This window comes from Cydia amplana, chromosome 1, assembly GCF_948474715.1.
Source record: "Cydia amplana chromosome 1, ilCydAmpl1.1, whole genome shotgun sequence".
Lineage (NCBI taxonomy): Eukaryota > Metazoa > Arthropoda > Insecta > Lepidoptera > Tortricidae > Cydia > Cydia amplana.
The window spans coordinates 742,148-762,961 of NC_086069.1; the positions used below are offsets into that span (position 1 = coordinate 742,148).

At 35.9% G+C, this 20,814-nt stretch overlaps 1 protein-coding gene across 1 annotated transcript in view; it reads left to right on the forward strand.

Annotated features, from left to right (window-relative positions):
* Positions 1-20,814, forward strand: part of LOC134652110 (dystrophin-like) — a 115,808-nt gene that overhangs the window by 12,556 nt on the left and 82,438 nt on the right. The window contains exons 2-4 of the mRNA XM_063507310.1: positions 3,648-3,792; positions 7,415-7,538; positions 14,447-14,613. Coding sequence (XP_063363380.1) covers positions 3,648-3,792; positions 7,415-7,538; positions 14,447-14,613 — 436 coding nt within the window. The remainder of the gene's footprint in view (positions 1-3,647; positions 3,793-7,414; positions 7,539-14,446; positions 14,614-20,814) is intronic.

The following is a 20,814-nucleotide window of genomic DNA, read 5'->3' on the forward strand; positions in this document are numbered from 1 at the left end:
AAAAATACTAGTCTAGAATGTTTCTAGAATAAAATCTAAATGTCAAATAAATAAATAAAAAACACATTCGATGTTAATATAGGTACCTATTATACTTTAATACATCTCGCGTGAACTCATATTAAATAATTACGATTACTTATTAAAATCCAGAACCCGCTTCTGCACTACATAAAATTCAAGAATTCAATGTACTTTTGCTATTAAATCCAAAACATCGGCCATTTTCGTCTTCTGACCACCCTACAATTATGCAAAAGTCGTTAACATACGATAATGACGAGCTTATGAATAATCCCCCTTGTAATCCGTCGTAAGACAAATTATAATCTACCCGCATTTTAATTTAATTCATGAGCAGACTAATTTTTATCTCAAACTTTTGAATCTCACCGCAATTCCAACTTGGCTTAATTTATACCGAAATGACATTTCATCTTCATTACTTTAACCTACGGGACCTATCCAAACCTACCCTCGAACAATCCTAAAAACCATTGGAAAACATCTCTTATTTCAATAACGTTAAGATCCTCGCAAACTGCAGCGAATATCGTGGTTAAAAAGTTTGAAGTCATCATTTGAAATGAGACTTTGTGCATATCAAATTAAAGCTGAAAGTTATGTGGGGCTTGAATTAAGGCAAAGGAGTGTAAAAGTCTGTGCAATTGCCGCCAAATGTAGCATTTGAGATATGGAGACGTAGTGATGGGACACATCTTGAATAATTAAAATTATGAACTTGAAATGACTAAATAATTTCATGGTGTTTGTATAGATTTGGATTTATTTACGTCACAACAGCATTACATCATTATTATCTCTTTATTTATCTTTTCTCTTAAGTTAGGGTTTTTATAATATGAATATAAAAGTAAAATATAAAAACACTTACAAAACAATAAAAAAAAAAGATATAAACACATTATAAAAAACCTAACCTAGGGTGCCGCCAGCAGCGGGGCAGGGTCCAAGTTACCGGTGGTCAGGGCCGCAGAGAGAGGAACCGGCGGACTATCCGCGCCGTGTCCAAGATCACCGCCTTCTGTATCTGACCCTTGATCCAACCACCTAGCGAGAGTCTCTCAAGATGTTGGTCGAGACTCTTCGCTATTAGACCGTTCACTGAAACGACTATCGGGACAATGATCGTCGAATCAACATCCCACATGGCGGTTATCTCGTGAGCCAAGTCTAGGTACTTACTGGACTTGTCCTTCTCGGCTTTCACGAGATTCTCATCATGTGGGATGGTGATGTCAACGAGCACGGCCCGGCGCTGCGCTCGATCTATTATCACAACTGCGCTCGATCTATTATCACAACTGCGCTCGATCTATTATCACAATTACATCATTTATTGTTAATCTATGCCAATTTACATGAATGCTTTATTATGATCATCAAATGACGATGAAAAAAAAACAATTATAATTTATAATTAACATTTATAATTAAAGCAACCCACTAAAAATTAATACCTACTGTTAAAAATGTCAGAACAATAGATAACTATTACATCGCTTTTAGTAAAAACTTTTGAAACTAAAAAACAACCTGCAGGCAACGATTGTCAAAAACAAAACTAAGTTCTGTTGTAAATTTCAGAACAAGTTTAAACTTCGTTAAATTATTTATTCATAAAATTTATGACAAGTATTTTAGTGTTTCTGACGTACCTAGTAGGTTATTGTTGATTAATTTTTAAATTTCAATAAAATTTCACAGCCTTTTAATCTTTTAAAATTAAATAAAGCACTTATACTCACAATGCTTCACGGCTCGCTGGCTTCGCATTCGATTAACGCCGCTAATTCGCTGCAATCAACAATGCAATGAAACTGTTTGCAAATAATTAATTAACATACCACGGGACCGCGGCCCATTGACGGGCACTGATAGTATTTACGGTGACACGGATTCGTGAATAAAAGAATTCGACATCTTTGCATGTCTCTCGTATCGAAACCTACCTTGTATTTGTATTATGTTCTTTTTAACTTTTACTTACTGAATAAACATCGTAATGGTCATTTCACACTTCACACTTTCAAGTTTAATCATTCAATGGTTTGTCTTTCCGATTTACAATGCATATTTAGCTGCAATCATAGGTACCTCTCTCAAAGTTTCGGGGTCACCTGGCATACTTATCTTTATAGTAAATGGGAGATCTTTTTCTAATTATTTTTTGCAATTTACTTAATGTAACTAATTCTTCTATTTAATGTAACTAATTACATTAAATAGAAGTTGCCCACCCCTATGAAATCACAGCTTAGACGAAGGCGACTGAACGCCTGCAGAGAACTCCTTACTCAGCCGGAGGAAAGTCTGCCATTTAGGAAAACTTCGCTTTAACCTATAGGTACCTCATATTTTCGGTCTTTGCTGTACTTATATGTATAAAGTTTCGTAGCACATTCTAGGATATTTCTATCTATTTCCAAAATGAAAGTTTCTTTTGTTTTTCTGAAATTTCCGAGAACTTTTTCAACTTTTTGGAAACTTTTCGCAACTTGCACAATTTTTACCTAAATGTAATATGGACCATATTATAAGGTGTATGTGAAAATGGTATAAATTGCCTAGACATCGATATTTTAATCAAACACGCATCGATGCCAGACTTTGAACTATTCGCCCTCATAGCGTTCGTGGAAACGTAAATCATGTAGACTTCGGAATTGGGGAGTTCGGCATGCAGACGTTGGATTTCAGCCTTTCGGAATTGTGAACGGAAATTTTGGTTCACATATCCCACTTGGATTTCAACTAGCCTGTTTGGAATTGTGTTATATTAGTTACATGCCGTAGTCGTGCGAGAAGCCATGTTTTTCGTGTGGCTAGAGCCAATATATTTTAAAACACGTTATGAACTCCCAATATTATCGACACTTTTACATTAAGCATTAAGCGTGGAGTTAATTAGCCTGTTACATTAAGTAGATAAGTTCCAGATCAATACTTTGTTGTGAAATAACTAGTAAATACTCACACATTTCTATCGTGCTTGTATTCTAAAGCACATACTCGTATCTTTTCCTATTCAAATCATTTGACATTCATGATCAATAAAAATAAATGTATACCTACTTAAATAAAGAACCAAATTCCGACTTTCCAAGTTTGCCTTTTGGAGTAGCGACTGCTCCAGGCAACTTTGCCTGTGCAAGTTGTTAATATTGCGTCCTATTGTTTTGTTTAGAGTTTAGCGAGTTAGAATTCCTCGTGATTATTCACTCCGCTGAATACAATTTGGTTACGTTCAAGTCGGATTTTGCATTTGAAACTTATTTATTTGTTGAATAGGATTTATATTATTTTATAATGAAACATTATAATATTAATTGATTTTATTTTAAGATATTTTTTTCGACCTACACATCACTTCTGCATAAGTACTTAAAAAGCCGCGCTCTGTAATAGAAGTTTGCTTTTTTACAAAGTTTTTAAGATGGAGGAAGATTAACAACGTTGGAGACAGTTTACTTGTACCAATGAGAAGCGAAAACAATGATTTAAGAATAAAAAAATATTTCAATGAGTTAATAGACATATTTATGAGTGATTTTTAATTAATTTCATTTTTGTACCTAATACTGTGATAAAAAAGATGATTTCTAACTACGCCATATTGTCCACAGGAACCGGCTGGAGAGCAACGCTGAGCACTGGTCCGCGTTACTGCTGTCTCTGCGCGAGCTGACCGAGTGGGTGATCCGCAAGGAGACGGAGCTGGGTGCGCTTGCGCCGCCGCGCGGGGATCTGGCGCAGGTCCTTAAACAACAGGTAAGAATTACCTTAAGGCCCGTGCATACGCGCAGTCGCCTTTTCCTGTCAATATAGCTTTTGGAACGCCTAAATCCTTAGTTACATTACATTACGTTAGTTTAATCATAGAGAAAAAAATACATAGATTGCTCACTCCATACATAAGTTTTAGTACCAAAAAGACTATTAGCATCTAGTATCGAGTAGCGGAACTATCAGTACTGCTACATCTATTGTCAAGTAGCAGTACTGATAGTTCCGCTACTCGATGCTAGATGTAGACACTGAAATTAATAGTCTAACTGATGTGTGTAGTAAGCACTCTTGTCTTACTATATTTCTCTATGGTTTAATATAGATGATGACCATAATATCATAATGTCTTGTGGTAACTAGATTGTCAAACGTTGTTAGGTACTGCAAATTCTCCCAGTACTTCTAGTACAAATCCATACTATTCATAAATCTACCTACACCTACTATTACCACTTGTCACGTTATTTTACTTATTTTATCCAAAGTTCCGTAACCCAAAAGTGCGACATAAAACGCACCTTCTCAAAAAAGCCCATTACGGTGGACCTTAATGGAAGTTCCTACTTTACAGAATTTTAGATTACCTAAGTAATATTAATATTTCCGCACGAAACTGATTTATTGCTCCCATTATTATTCAGAGATCTGTGGAACAAACGGGGGTTCTTTGCAGAAATCCTGTTTTATTGAAGTATATTCTAAAACACGCTACATACGTTGATATTCAACACGATATCAGAAGCATTTTCTATTGCTAGACACTATCCCTTGGAATGACATTACTAGTGACATTCATAGTTCGGTAATGACATTCCAGAACCCCAAAGACTCACTTTACGTTTTAATAATTTATGCCCAGTGTAAATATTTTGTTATCAGACAGGCACAGATTTTACAATCTATGTTAACCTTAAATTACACAATAATTGCTTCAAATTTAATATCGAAATCGCAAATTGCGGTCCACTAATCGGACAAATCTCGAATTATTACAACTATTCCGGGCGTCATTAATGTCCAAACCATATTAATTAAATTTGTAAACGTTTCTAGTATTTTGTTTTGATATAGGGTTGGCACTTCGGTGAGCCTATTTGGATTTTGTCAATGGCGAAGCGCTATATTTTATATAAATAAGTAACAATGTGCAATGTGATATGAACACTTACTTATGGCGCCTTTTATGATTTATGATGATTATGAAGCTTAAATTTATGTTAACTTAAAGCTCATCTCAATCATCTACACATCTCAAAAGCCAGGCTGTAGCTATGCTATATTAACATCACATGTAAATAAAATAATTACACACAATTAAAACAAATCACTCCGAATTAAAAACATAGACATTTCGTACATAGGTTAATTTAGCAGCCCTAGAGCTAACAATTTGTTAACACGAGTCAGCCATTTTGCGGCTCGGCTGAAACCAAAATGGCGGAGCAAAATGGCGCGTGAACCCGCAACTGATTAAGCGTGTTGACGGCTTGGATTAGCTCTATTTAGCGGGCTAGCTGGTCAGTGTTCGATTTTTATTTAAATTTACATAGAGAAATCTTATTACAGTACCTACTGTACTGTTCTCATAGGTGCGGATTCCAAAAATTATGACATTTTTTAATCTAACATGTCAGAATGTAGTACAATTCATCATGGACATCGTTTTCTACGTAATTAAGGTGCGGATTACAAAAATGATTACCATTTGGGATTCCAAAACGGAAATTCGTAAAAAAAGTCATGTAATTCGTTTTCTAGGTTCTCGGGGGTGCATAGTTCGGAAATTATAACGACCATTATGATTAATTAATTAGACCGATAGTGATAAATATAGCCTACATGCCTAATTAGTTTGGCAAAAGGGTCTAACGCAATCAATTGGTGTTTTTATACCTACCTATCAGAAACAATTGAGCCGCGTTACGAGTATAAAACCCGTTTTGAAGGCCATAAACTTTATTACCGAAACGTAAGTCGAACGATATTTTATCATGACTAGGCCAAGAGCCAGGGAAGAGAACGTTATCAAATTATATTTTTAGAAATAAGATATCTGTCGTAAAGTTTTGTTAAAAATGTTAAGTAAATGATTATGAGTCCTATGATTACCTTTTTTGTCCTTCTTCGTAAACATATTACCTAGGTTAAAAAAAAAAAAAAAAAATTAAAAATTATTTTATTCAATCAAGAGTAAATTACAGATAACATTATAGTATTTAGTACCTCTTTTTAAGTAAACTATATATTACCTGTGTTAAGAGGTACTGCTCTCTTATTTTAACAAAAACTCTTAATTATATAATAAAATCTAATGAAACAAAAATAAAAATAAAAATTATAACAAAACACATTATCTCCTGAAATAATATATATAAAAAGGGGTTCGGTGTATCTATGTACCTATGATGTATATTATGTATGTATGTAAATTTATTCAGTTTCAGCAATGTTTAGTAATATGTTTTCTATATGGTATGTTTTCGGCTTAAAGGTAACACCAATCTTTTGATGTACGCAGTATTCAAATAGTGTACCTCATAGGTTTATTTAAATCAGAACGTGACGATTACAGCTTGGTAATGGGTATTCCTATGCTGCGTCTTTTTTTACATGGTTGCTGCTCAAAAACTTTTTGTTCTTTTTCACATTGGTTTAAGAATAAATTTGTCTCAATCAGGCAGACCTATCTTGTCAATCATGCAGATTGTATCAGTGTAGTGTAGATTGTATCAGTAGTTCGCTCAGTTTCTGTGTAACTTTATGTATATCATGTATGTTCATGTATATCATGTGTGTTCATTTAGTTATAATTAAACGTCAACAACCCTATTGGACTTATGTGCTTATTGTGTCTTTTTTCTTTTTCTTGTTTGTTTTATTTTGTTACTGTGTTTTGCGACAGTAAATGACTTTTTTTTTATTTTATATATCCGATTGATTGTCTAACTCTCAGACTATCCGTATAACAGACCTACTTTACAACATCTATAGAGGGGTCCGATTCATACGCGATATTTCACGCCCGCTTCCTCCCATAAATCCGCGAATCAAAAATAATGGCGCCTCCGCGATAGTGTATCATGTTTTATCATCTCTACTTAGGAATCTTCAACTTTTACGGGATTTATTACATGTACTGGTTCGTGAATGAGTTATTCTTTAAAGTTACCTATTTCATCTATACAGCTATTTGTCTCCTTTTATGCCTTTTCACGTTTTGTAGTTGAGTTGTTGAATATCCATTATGCTAGTTCATAAATTCAACCTTTTGAAGTTGTCCTCTTGTCCAAGATGATCAGTCATAGAAATCTCAAATAAACAATATAAGAAAAATACTATAGACTAATCGTAATCAGACACAGATAGTTTATGTGGCATATATAATATCTTTCTAGGACCCATATAATATTCATTGATGAGCTGGATATACGTCCTTATATGTTTAGTAACTAAACTTTAGTTTATAAGTAAGAATTTAGATTTTCAGTTATTATTTACCCTTTGATCAATATATTTGTTTTCCCTGTGTTTGATGTTAATGGGAGCATATTCCTTAACATTAAGCTTATGCAACCACATGTTAACGTTATAACATCTTTTGCAGGACGACCACCGCGCGTTCCGAAGGCAGCTGGAAGACAAGCGACCAGTCGTTGAGAGCAACCTGCTCAGCGGCAGGCAGTACATCGCCAACGAGCCTCCTCTCTCTGATACCAGTGACACTGAACGTAAGTTGATATTTAATACTTTGGAGGCCACAAAAAATAAATTTAAAATGTGTGTTGTGTCTTCTGGAAGTTTTGTTAAAGCTAGGCCCTTGGTCTAAACAGTGTAAAAAGTAGATAAATACGCAGCTGTTGTTCTTCCTATGGTAAAGCAGAGCTTTACAAAACTTCACGAGCTCACACTACGTATCTTATCAGCGCTCCTAAAACTACACTCTTAGTTTATTTGAACAGCATTCAGCTCTTTCTGATATAAATTTGGATGTCAAAAGCTTTTGATGCTTTTTGAAACAGCTGAATAAAAATACTGCCACCGTCGACACTACTGATTGAAATTTGCATATGTACCTACTTTATAATGAATCCATAACACTACTTAAATTAAGATCAAAAAACTTGCAAATTCTTAGTAAAAGCATGATAGACAAGAACAGTAAAAGTCTTTCTGACAGTACAGAGGCAAAAGATACATTATAAAAACATACTCGTAGGCAATTAACATGGCATTACACCTGAGATAGTAAAATCTCAGAATTTCTCATCCGTATATGTTGATTTATGATGTTATCAAGTTGAAACTGTTTAATCTTGTGACATATCGTCGACTTATTAACATACGGGTGTCGCTCAGGGCGGTGTTCTAGGCACTAATGTATTCCTTCTGACAAGCAAAGCAATAGGGTTTCACAGGGCGATTTGTGGATTGTCGCCGGCAAGCTAATGGCTTTATACAGCCTTTTGCTACGCTTTGATCTCTGCTTTCGAGACATACGCGTACGATATATGTAAATACGTTCATCAGAGAGGATTTAAGTCGATGTATTGAAATACCTAAATGACTTTTTAAAGGGAGAAAGTTGGGCTATACTTAATGGAATATCTAGGTCGAATTTTGTAATAAGTCAAATAAATAAAAATTGGTACCTATACACATAGAAATCACATTTATTTGCGGATTTACGACAAAAGATTGGGTTATTGAAAACTATATACACCTAGTTTTTTAGATGATGTATTATAATTATAATTAATTAATAATTCGGCAATAGAACTTGTTTCAAAAACCTCCAATAAATTTTCAATAGAAATACATTTGACACATTTAAATTTAGACCAATTGCAAATAAAAATAAATCAGAGCATCAGCAAGTAACATGGATTTATTCGTGAACCAGATGGAAACTAAACACAGCGCTCCACATTTGCATGGCGGGCTAACGAACTGACATACCACAACGATACTATGTATGTACAGTCACATGTAGTTAATTTTAGGCTAATGTGTGGAAAACAATAGGGCAAGTTTTTACATAAGTTTTTACAGGTATAGGTACATACGTAAGTAAATATACCTAATGTAGTCGATTATGAGTAGATATCACGAAATATAAATTTAGATAATACCTATATCATTAAATTATAATTTAATTTTTAACTTTCTACTTCGTGTATAATTTATACATACATCATTTACGAGTATTCTATGTTAATAAAATGGAATTCTTTTTGTTAATATAGGTAATGATGAGTTCTGAAAGTACATAAAAAACGTTGACTTTAATATAAGTACAAGGTCCGAGAAAATAAATAAAATATAGGTACCCTGGCTTAGCGTATTCGTTAGATCTGACTTGAAATCTCTAAAGAAACCTTCATTCTAAGCTGTTAAACGAACAACCCTCAAACCAACATCGAGCGGGCGCCTAAATTACACTTTTTTTATCCAAACATCGAAAAAACAAGTATTTTCTCGGCAAAACCACGTCATAAATGCGTTGGAGACATTCGAACTTTGAAATATTTGATATTGATTTGACAATTGACAGCACTCTCAATGCAACTCGCTCGCACCATTAGAAACGTGGGTGAGATACACTATGATGCATATACAATCAATATTCAGATTTTTAACTTTCGAATACTTCTCGGCCGAAATTCGCGCAAATGCGTCCGTTACGCCGGCCGGTCTATAAATTTGAAAATGGAACGACTTCGGGGGACCTATGGCGTTTGAAAAAGGAAGGCGCGTTCGTTAGGACCCGCCATTTTTGTCGATAACGCTGACGGGTTTGCGCTCTTGTTATTTATGATGTGGTGACCCTGAATAATAGTTTTAGAAATATGTAAAGGAGGAAATCGAGGTATGAAAAATAATAAATTTGACAGTTCAAATTTATTTTTGATGAGCTTTACTTTTGTCGAGCTGTTGTATTGCTGCCATATAATGTATAAGTACCTATGTGACAGTTAATTATCACTATATTGTAAACATAAATGATTATTGAAAACCTAGCTTTTATGAGTAGTTTATTTCTCTTCCGTGGGAGATAGAGGGCGTAACAAACTTTCTTTGAACCGTACTCATTTGCGTGGCCAAAGGAGGATTAAATTTATTTACACAAATCCAAGACTAACCCGAATAATCCGGTTGCCGGTTTACACTTTCAATTAATTTACTTAGATTGCGTGTAGGGTGGCTATTCAAAAAAGTTTTAAGTACTAAAGATAACGGGCCAAAATAAGCTGCAGATCTCTTCCTACCTGACACATAGTTGCCTTTTTTTAAATGATGTACACTAGGTAAGTTGGTTTTTTTAGATTTGTGTCATTTATTTTTAATTTTATTTTTTGTAGTAAGTTTATTTTTATTTTTACATTTTTTTACTTATCGCGATGTGTACATTTCACAGAGCCACGAATATACTTACTGTGTACCATGAGTCACTGACAGTGTCAAAACTGACATATACGCTAACGTCTACGTAATTTACTTCTTATACATCTCGCTATATTAGTGAATATGCGAGTACCAGCTAGACGCATATAAAGTAAGTTACGTTCAAGATAGCGTTTATGTCAGTGCCAAACTGGTGGTAACCACACTGGTTAGAACATACAGACGGGAAGAAAATCGTTGTACTCGTAAATAGTTAAGGCGGTTTAAAGTAATCTCCATCTGGCCCTGCTACCTTCACACACAAAATGCCCAAATGTAATGTTATTAAAGACCGGATGTTTTAAGCTTAATTAGATCTTTGGTTTTTTTTTTAACTTAGATGTGCCTGTTTTCTGACATTTAATTAATATGTTCAAGCATGTTATGTGCTAGCTTTGAGAATAAATTTAAAAGAAGTTTATTTAAATGTTGCAAGCTTTTGTTTCCGCATATCATATTACATATTTGCTTGTTTTAAATTAAATTAAATAAATTCAATATCATTTATTTTCAGGCAACTAAGGCCCATAGACCACGTTATAAATAAGTACGAGAACGAGTTGACTCACTCACATGATCGTGGCATACGAGTATCAATAACAAATCTAATCACGAATCACTTTAAATCTAAAAGAGGCCCTTGAGGCATTGTATCAGCATCCTTGCTGATGTTTTGTGTAAATAAATACAATTATCTTTTAAAAAAATAACGATGTTAAATCTGAATTCCCCATCCGTTTTTTAAGGTTTGCCACAAAGTGTTACGCCGTAGCCCGTAGCAAACAAATATCGTATGTAGCGGAAAATGGTGCTACGCGATCGCTACGTGTCTCGTAAAGCTTTTCCTTGTATTTAAGATTTTTATGCAACGGCGGAAATTAAAACTTACAACTTAAACATATTAAAAAAGAAAAAGTAGAGGTAAATAACAAGCGGTCTTATCGCCAAAGAGCGATATCTTCCAAATAACTGTTGAGTAGTTGAAAATGCGAAATAGAGATGTACAATTTGTACATACCTCCTTTATAAATGCCGGAGTAAAGAGGATGCGCAGATATATCTGAACAGCGCCAGTATCATATTAGAAAATAAACTCTACCGCCATCTACTCTTTAATTCAATATGTACCTACTTAATATGTGCGCGCACCGTAAAATTAACTATGAAAGTATTACTAATGCAAAAAGCAAAACACGACTGAAATGTTATTCCTAACATTTTTAGTGCAGACGAGTCGACCGTTTATATCAATGCTAGTGACCCGCCTCGGCTTCGCACGGGTTAAAAAAATATAAATAAACCTTCCTCTTGAATCACTGCTTATCTATAAAAAAAACTGCATCAAAATCCGTTGCGTAGTTTTAAAGATGTAAGCATACATAGGGACAGACAGACAGCGGGATGCGACTTTGTTTTATACCATGTAGTGATTACAATACATTTGATTGGTTAAGATTAGAAGTTAAGGAGTTGTCTATCCGTGGTATTCGGAAAACAAGATCCGTTCTAGACTAGAGAACGATACGATATGTGCTAGATGCGTTTGTAGTTTAGATTTCAACTCGTTCTCTTTTGCAGCTCAATTCGGGCAACAAATGTCACTTTTACGTTAAAATATCGTAATAATATCTTGTGGAAACCGTTCAAGAGTATCTCCAGAATCGCACAAATGCCAAATTTGACAGGCAAGATCTTAAACATATCGTTGTCGTATCTTGGTGATGTCTAATAGATGTCTAGTTCAAAATCCGAATCGGGCCCTATTTCATTTTAAGATTCGCCTGATATTTTGAAGATTCTGGCTAATATTACGTGGTAGATAATAGATTTAACTTGATCTTTGTGAATTATTAAGAAATTTAAAAGTATCTAAATAGAAATAGTGTAAGTTTATATTTTCAAAACAACCGGGTTCGATTCCCGACCTGCACCCCTAGCACATGATTGGCGCGACAGTATCTCGCGGCGAGATAGACAATCCGTCTTTTTCTAACCATGTTAATAAAAGAGGAACGGGTAGTCTATCTCGTCGCGAGATACTGTCGCGCCAATCATGTGCTAGCCCGACTGAGTACAAGTTTTTTTTAAATGTATGAATGCAGTTTTTCTTCTTATTAAAATCGATGACATAGTTCCTAAGAACAGATCTTCGTATCTCTTATAGTTTCAGACTTTCCCATACTGACCTATTTAAATGAAACACGCTGTATATTTTTTTGAGTACTTTCATACCGGTCCCATTGTTCAGTATGATCTTAATACATTTTTGATCTTCGGTATCACGACCTCACAATCAACCTGTAGTTACTTTGGTTCTTGTAAAAATTGGACTCGGCTGCGCAATAGGAACATGTCTGTGCTGCCTTCGCACGGGCGAGTTACTCGCCTAGTGGCTCGCCCGACTCGCCTTGAGGACCGTTGAGAGTAACAATGCAATTTGTCGTAATGGCACGAATAGTGGATAGTTTGCTGAGTATTTTGTTAGTGATATTGTGGATTGTTTTGGTTTTCTTTTTATTTTGCTGTGTTATTTAGATTTGGGGTTACTTTCTTAATCTTTATACTTTAAAGGGTAAGATTTATATTCTTTTTCATTAAAATTTAAATTAATAAAACAACTAAAATAGATGATTAAGTGACACACGTTACAAAATTTATACAATTATGTTATTAGTATTATAATAGACCTTGCAATTTTCTTCTTCTTGAATACATACAGAATATTTTTTAAACGGGAAATTCGTGCTTTCGCTTTAAAATTTAACCAATCGGTTCTAGCATAGCTCAACATGATTGGCCGATTTTTAATCATATTTCTGTTCACTTTTCCATATTAATCAATGCTTGGCATCATCCCATCTCGGCCGCAAATTGCTCGGAACGAAGTTTGCGCCTTGAGGGTAGTCCGACACCGGACTATTACGGACGTCGTGCGTGTAATTACAAAAGGGATTTACATACCGATTTAGATATATTTGCTCATCTCATGTCTTCCGCTTGGAAGCACAAACTAGACGTCTAAGTTAACTTTACAATCTTCAATAAAACAAAGTCTTCACTTTGTTACTCGATACTCGAGGGTATCATTGAAATCGTCACATTGTCTTAGAACTTTGACATTCATGATGACACTGCCATACTTTGTCGTTGCAAATAGCATGCAGAGTTAGCTTGGTCCAACTCTATGCATATATGATGAAGAATTTATTGATACAAAGTATCAAAGTCGTTTTTAAGTTTCCGATTTAGGCCAGAAAGTCGCCGACTCTTTAACGTGCAAGAATGCGAACGTGAACTGTAGGAGGCACCTGCTTACAGGCGTGAAATGTCAATGTCATTTTTAAATTTTCTGTTGATGCCGTAAGGTGACAGACCTTCAAACACACAAGGTTCCTATTCACTGAATTTTGAAACGTTAAAAGGCTTATTGTTATTGCGTATCCCAGCACAACCCACAATATCATGTAAGATCCATAAGAATCTCGTAGTCATTTAGTATGTGTATGGAACAAATAAAGGCTAATAATCGAGTTTTGTAGGTTTATTTTAAGTAATATGGTTTTGTGTAATATTTGACTTTACGGTTAAATTTCTCCCTAAAAGTTATGAATCTCTCATGAACAAACATTTTTTTACTTTTGAAATTGCCAAAAACCACCGGATTTTTAAAACTCAGTTTGTTAACTGATGCCGAAATATGAATTATTTGAAACTTATCTCTAGACTTGAAGGTTTGTCAAAAAGACAAAACTGGATTACGAACCTCAAGGTCAAAGATACATTGGTTGACCAGACTACTATGCTACGCGATAGGATAGGAATCGGCTCGGCTCGGCACGTGGCGCAAGCATTCCGACACAGGAATTTAATAATTACGACGCAGCACGCTGGGGGTTGCAGCGGCTAATTTACTCAAAGCTTTTAACTGGTGGCGATAGATGGCGTGCAATATTATTATATTACTTACCATTCCCTGCTTTCTTATGATTTTGGCGGTAGATTATTTAATAGAATCATTTAATAATCACGACGCAGTACGCTGGGGGTTGCAGCGTCTGTTTCAGTTTTCTAAGCCTATTCTGTATTTGCTAAAGGCTATTTACAAAACAAATAACTTCTTCATTATTACTTCTGCTGCTCCTCTATAGGTACGAATTAACATTAATTTATTTATTTTATTTTATTTTGTTCACAGCGAGCCGCGACAGCGAAGGTGACTCACGCAACTACCGCTCGGCCGAAGAGCAAGCGCGCGACCTGGCTCGCTCGATCCGACGGGAAGTAGCTAAGTTGGAGAGCAAGTGGAACTCGCTCGTGGATCGCAGCGACGCATGGGGGCGGTGTTTGGACGACGCTGTACAGGTAAGGATTCATTATTGCATGTAACCGGGTAGTTAGAGTAGGACATTGCTATAAATTAGAGATAGTGCGCGGTTTGGCCCGCTCGATCCGACAGGAAGTAGCCAAGTTGAAGAGCAAGTGGAACTCGCTCGTCTACCGGTCTGATGTTTGGGGACGGTATTTGGACACATGTAATTTGTCTTGATTTAACTTTATTATAGGTAGGTAGGTACTCACAAAGAAGTACAAATGGCGGGCAGCCTTTACCTATATTAGTAATGCTACTTATTTGGAACCCTCAGAGCGGGAGTCCGACTGGGTCTTGCTCGATTTTCATATAGCGGTAGCATTATTGAAAGAAGTGACTTGATGCTTGTGTATAATTTTGCATTAGTATTTTGGTCGTGAAAGAACAGAATGACTGTGTTATCATTCTTTTTTAGTGGCATATGAAAAAAACATTAAGCTGGCAATCCAGAATTGATTTTCAAGACGTAAGAAAATACTGTAAGACTAAGCGATAAAACCTTGATTACCACTATAGGTACTACGCTATTCAGTAGCTCATTTTTTTGAAGTGAAAACTTCTTTAGCGGCGCTGGGCACTTTTTGAGGTGGGGAAAAATGATAAACTCGATACTCGTAAGGCGATCACGTGACCGTAAGATTTAGATGGCCACTCATTTAGATGGCATTTAAATCAATAAAGAAAAACTCAATGACATTACATGTAAAAGGTTCTAATCTTGTACGGACTGAAATACGAGGATCTCACAGTTATATTCTAACTTTATATATCACACAAATATAATTCAATAAAGCTACATCTTGATAAAATCGCTAATAAAAGTGAACTCTAATACTGGCGAATAAAACTCAAAATATCATGACCAAATATATTTAGATGCGAGGTCTGCAAGGTAACTTTACAATTTCTATTCGAATTTTAAACAATTAACGGTACAAATTTGAATTTCGAATTTTAAACAAGCTCACTGATCACCAATTCCGGAACTAAAGTTTTTCAATAGAAAGGAGGATGGGTCAATTATACATAGTGCTGCAGAAATTTTGGACTAGTCATTGAGTTTTCACTTCTGTCGGCACTCCCGGAGTGCAACCCGTTGTTTTTTTTTATTAAGTCAACTAAAGGAAGCATGACCGTATATACATGTATTGAGCAAAGCGCCATCTACGCGGAGTGAAAGGAACTATCTCGTCTTGATCGATGAAAGCTTCGAGCGCTCGCTTGTACAGTAAAGTGAATGACGCTGCGGTTACAAAGAGGGCGCCCTTAAATAGTTATTACTTACAAGTTGTCTAGTTTAAAAAGTTCTACCAAATTTTCGAATAATGTATTAAATAGGTACAATCTAGCAAAATAAATGACTAAGAATAACAACGTTTATTTAAACTTTAATCCTTCAAAACAAAATGTGCTAACACACCCAAAAATTATATACAGGGTGTAATCTGCCGAATTCAGCAAAACGGGGACAAATGACCACGACCGCAAAACAATTTATTATAATAACCGCCCTGTATAAATGTTTACAATACGTGACCTTTCTACTGAATTAGAATTTAGACCTTATTTCAATTTGGCATAGAGTCCCTTTCTGTTTGTGGGCTTAAAGTCAGCTGAGGAACGTTATTGTAAAATCAACTTAATGATATTTAACGTAAGGTAGTTTTTGGAGTGGAGATTTTAAAACATGTGTTTTGTATGCACGGTGTACCGCACTGTTTGCGAATCCATTAATGCGTGAAAACCGTAAATTTACTAATTAAAATAAATAATGGCAGCAATGTACTGAAATGTTGAGTTTTCAAGACAATGCGCGTTGTTTTAAACGTTACTTATTGTTTAAACCGTGTTGTTTTATCACGCTAGATATCACCATTAATTTTATGAAGTCTTCGATTACAAAAACTTTAGAATAATTTTATGCCTTTCGGAATTTATATCAGCATTTTTTTTTACTATAAAAATCCAAATGTTGCGGATTTTTTTTTAAATAACTAAATACTCAAATATGTTTAAAATCAATGAATTTAGACCATTATAGTTGACTGGGCTTAAATCATTGAATATGAGCTCTAGAAGCCTAGAATGAGACCCCGTTCAGGGAGGTCGAATTACAAATCACCTGTATAATTATAGTTCTGAACGTATGATGTCAAAGTGTGATCATTTATCGAATTAGCATCAATTTGTAAATTCAAATCGGAAGCTTTTTGAATCGAATCTTTTCATACAACATCTCTCATAGAACACGTCGTGCATACCTACACATGCATTTCATTATACGCTTAATTCACACAGTGCACGGCATTCATACAGTAGGATCACATCATACTTCCAAAAAGTCTTAAAACTCTTCAAATACGCGGCGCTTACTACGTTTATTTCCACGAACGGGCATATCACCACAACGTCCATAAAAAACGTCTTTTAACCTTTGAAAACTCATGGCGCTTACTACTTTTCACTCCTAGCAGGGACGTCACAGTCAAATCAAAACGTAGTATCAAAGAGAATTTGAAATAGAGGCGGATTGTCAAAGTAAATTATGTGGCCACAGTAAATTTACTGCCATCTTTCGACGGAAGATTGGAACTGTTAGAACGCCATTAGACTTTGATCCTTATTATTTCTATGAGACTAGGCCAAAGGTATGGTGCAATATTTTCCAGCGATGGCGCAATTACCTTTGGCCTAGTGTCGAGTAGATGGCGTTAATTTTTAACATTTAACAAATTGACACAATATCAGTGAAAGAATAAGGATCAAAGTCAAATGGCGTTCTAACAGTTTTAATCTTCTGTCGAAAGATGGCAGTAAATGTACTGTGGCTACATAATTTATTACCATGACAGTAACTCTCTATGTATACACTTTATTATCTTTGGTAGTATGTTTGAAAATGCATGGCGCTTAAGACCTTTGCTTCCGAGTGAGGGATACTTGTAATGTATGCGAGCTCACGTCCCTTCGTTTGCTCTATTAATACGGCTTGGCGTTTTTAGGGTTCCGTACCTCAATAGGAAAAAACGGAAGCCTTATATGGCTCCTCTACACGATGGGCCAGCGCCGGCCACTCCAAGGGACGCATTTATGCGTTAGAGGGAGCAAGTGATATTGCTATCTCATTCTACCGCATGGCTGCGTCCCTTGGAGTGGCCGGCGCTCGTGTAGAGGAGCCAATAGGATCACTCGTGCGTCTGTCTGTCTGGCTGTCCGACCATTCCCCCCCCCCCCCTTATCTGTTTCCGCTACACAAAGGTTGTCTGGAAGAGATCGAGGTATTCTATCTATCTATCTATCTCCGAAACTACTAGGTCTAAAATTTTGGAAAATTACCCAATATAGTTTTTTACCTATAGAAGATACGAAAACCTATTAGAAATGTGCAGTCAAGCGTGAGTCGGAGTTAATTACTTATTTGTTTTTGATCCGACCCCTACGGGTTTTTCACATAAAAAAATACATTATTAAAAATTGGATAATGTACCTACGGAACCCTTGGAACGTGAGTCCGACTCGCACTTGACCGGTTTATTTCGCTTTTTGCTGTCTTATCGTTGGGTCGGGCATAATTATGTTGTAGTTATGTGTGTGCTAGCGTGTGTGAGGTGTGAGATATGAGAACGGGGATTTAAGGTGAGCATTGCAGATTCAGACCGTGAAGGTAATGCTGAAAGTTTTTGAAAGGACATTTTAAGAAATAAATAAGAATTCAGCCTATATACGTCCCACTGCTGGGCACAGGCCTCCTTTCATGCACGAGAGGGCTTAGACTATAGTCCGCACGCTAGCCCAATGCGGATTGGGGACTTCACATACACCTTTGAATGCAGATGCATACTTCTGCAAATAAAATTTAAGTTATTAAAATGTAATTATGCTATTAAATGAAATACTCAGGTTTAAAACATAAAATCATTTATTTTTAAAAAAAAGCACATCAGCCAGCGATGGTGTCTATAGCTGGTCAACCAAATCTTGTCAGTAAAAAAAGGCGCGAAATTCAAATTTTCTATGGGATGATATCCCTTCGCGCCTACATTTTTCAAATTTGCCGCCTTTTTCTACTGTCAAGATCTGGTTGACCAAGAATAAAATGATTTTTTTGTCAAAATCACATGATGATTGCTACTGAGTGTATAAAGAGTACAGTCGACGCCAGATTCGTCAGCTGCCGATTGCATCGATAACAATGCGCCGTTCGTTATCTCGCTCGTTATGCGACCACTCGCGACGAGTGCGATAGGGATGCGACTAACGTGTACGACTATCGATATTCATTTTCCTGTGTTTGGATTATGAGATATTTGGTTGTTTGTAGATAATCGGCCAAAAACATGTAAATAAATATGTAGGTAATATGTAGATGTAGAGCCTACAATAGGCGAGTGACGTATTTTTATTTATTTATTTTAAAATTTGAATCGGGCAATTAGGGCCATGCATATTACAAATATACCGCATAGACATACCTACCTACATATAAATTTCATTAACCTAAAATAAAACTAAACACCATTTTCATTTCATTTATTTGCATAACTCAGGAGTTTGCCCCGGAACCTCTGAAACACGACACCATGCAAATTTTGCTGGTATGGTGAAAGATGCAAAAATTTTCCATTTCGAAACTAAATGCAATATAAAACTTTCCTGAAATTTCCGAAAACTATTCCAACTTTTTGAAAAAATTCCGCAGCTTACACGTCTGTACACTTGATACAAGGCCGAAGTCTGCAACAAATTAGCTTCAGTTTTGGTACAGTCGAAAACAGATTCATCAGCTTCCACTGCCTACTTGGATAACCACGCGCCTCATTATTTATCTGTTTTTGCGATCGAAATATCGTCTTATATGTAATATCGATATCGAGAAGTAATGATGTATCGATAATCACACTTCCCTATCAAATATTCGTAGTGGTTAGATCGGTGCTCGTTAGGTCGCAATCCGTTTTGTTTTTTACCGGTTTTACCGGATTTCCTGCTAAAATAGGTCGATGGGGCATCGGGTTTTGCCGACGTCAATGTGATTTGTGATATTAAATAGGAAAGTCAAATAAAACTATATAGCTCTGGACTATAACCGCGAAAATCGATGTTCGCAAATTGCGGGCATTTTTCTCTGTCACTCTAATTACGTCTTAATTGGAGTAATAGAGAAAGATTCCCGCAATTTGAGAAATTCGGTTTTCGCGGTAGCCCCTCTGAAGAGTTACACAAACCCGTCGCCAAAAACTAAAGTCGCTCCCATACAATTGCACCGAAGTTAGAGTTTTATAAGGAGTACTTCAAAAAAGGAATGTAGGTACAGGTTTTCAAAGGGTGGGCAATGTTACACCCTGGACTGGACTGGAGTTGCAGGCGTCCATAAGCTACGGTGGCCGCTTACCATCAGGTGCGCCGCATGCTTAATTAAAAAGATATCATCATTCTTCCTCGCGTTATCCCGGCATTTCAGGCACTGCTCATGGGAGCCGGGAGTCCACTTGGCAACTAATCTCAAGAATTATAATCTTCAGAGTTAGATTACTCATTCATTCATATTATTCATTAATTTATTTTGATTTCGTACAATGTATATTGTATTGTAAAGAGGATTTGTATTAGGTATATTGTATTGTAATTCAATAGAACGCAAACAGAAACCGACCAAACAATAAATCTACCACGGCCCAGTAAGAATGTCAACCCATTTCATCTGCGGTAACATTTCACGTCTCGCCAGTGTAATTAAAATAGTTCGCCGATCCACCCGAGTCCGTTCTGGCAATGTCAGCCCGCAATGCATGGACATATTTGAATGCACTATATGTAATATAGATCATATGTTACATATGTATATGGATATATATCAGTTATATTAGAAAACTATTTACAGGCTGAAATAGATGTGTACATTCAGCAGCAGAAGTTGCTAAGCGGGCCAGGTGTTCAAAATGATTTTGACGCGACTTTATTGTTAAGAGAATAAGCGCGTGTCAAGGTAATTTTGAACACCTCGCCCGCTTAGCAACTTCTGCTGCGGACTGTACATCAAAATTATATCTAAATGATGTAATCCGCGCGTGAATTTCGATTCCAGTAGTCGTATATGTACGTAACAGGAGCAATACTTAAATCAAACTGTAGTAAGCTGTACTGACATTTGTTGAGCGACTTTAATAAGTAACTTGTATTATAGTACACTTTGA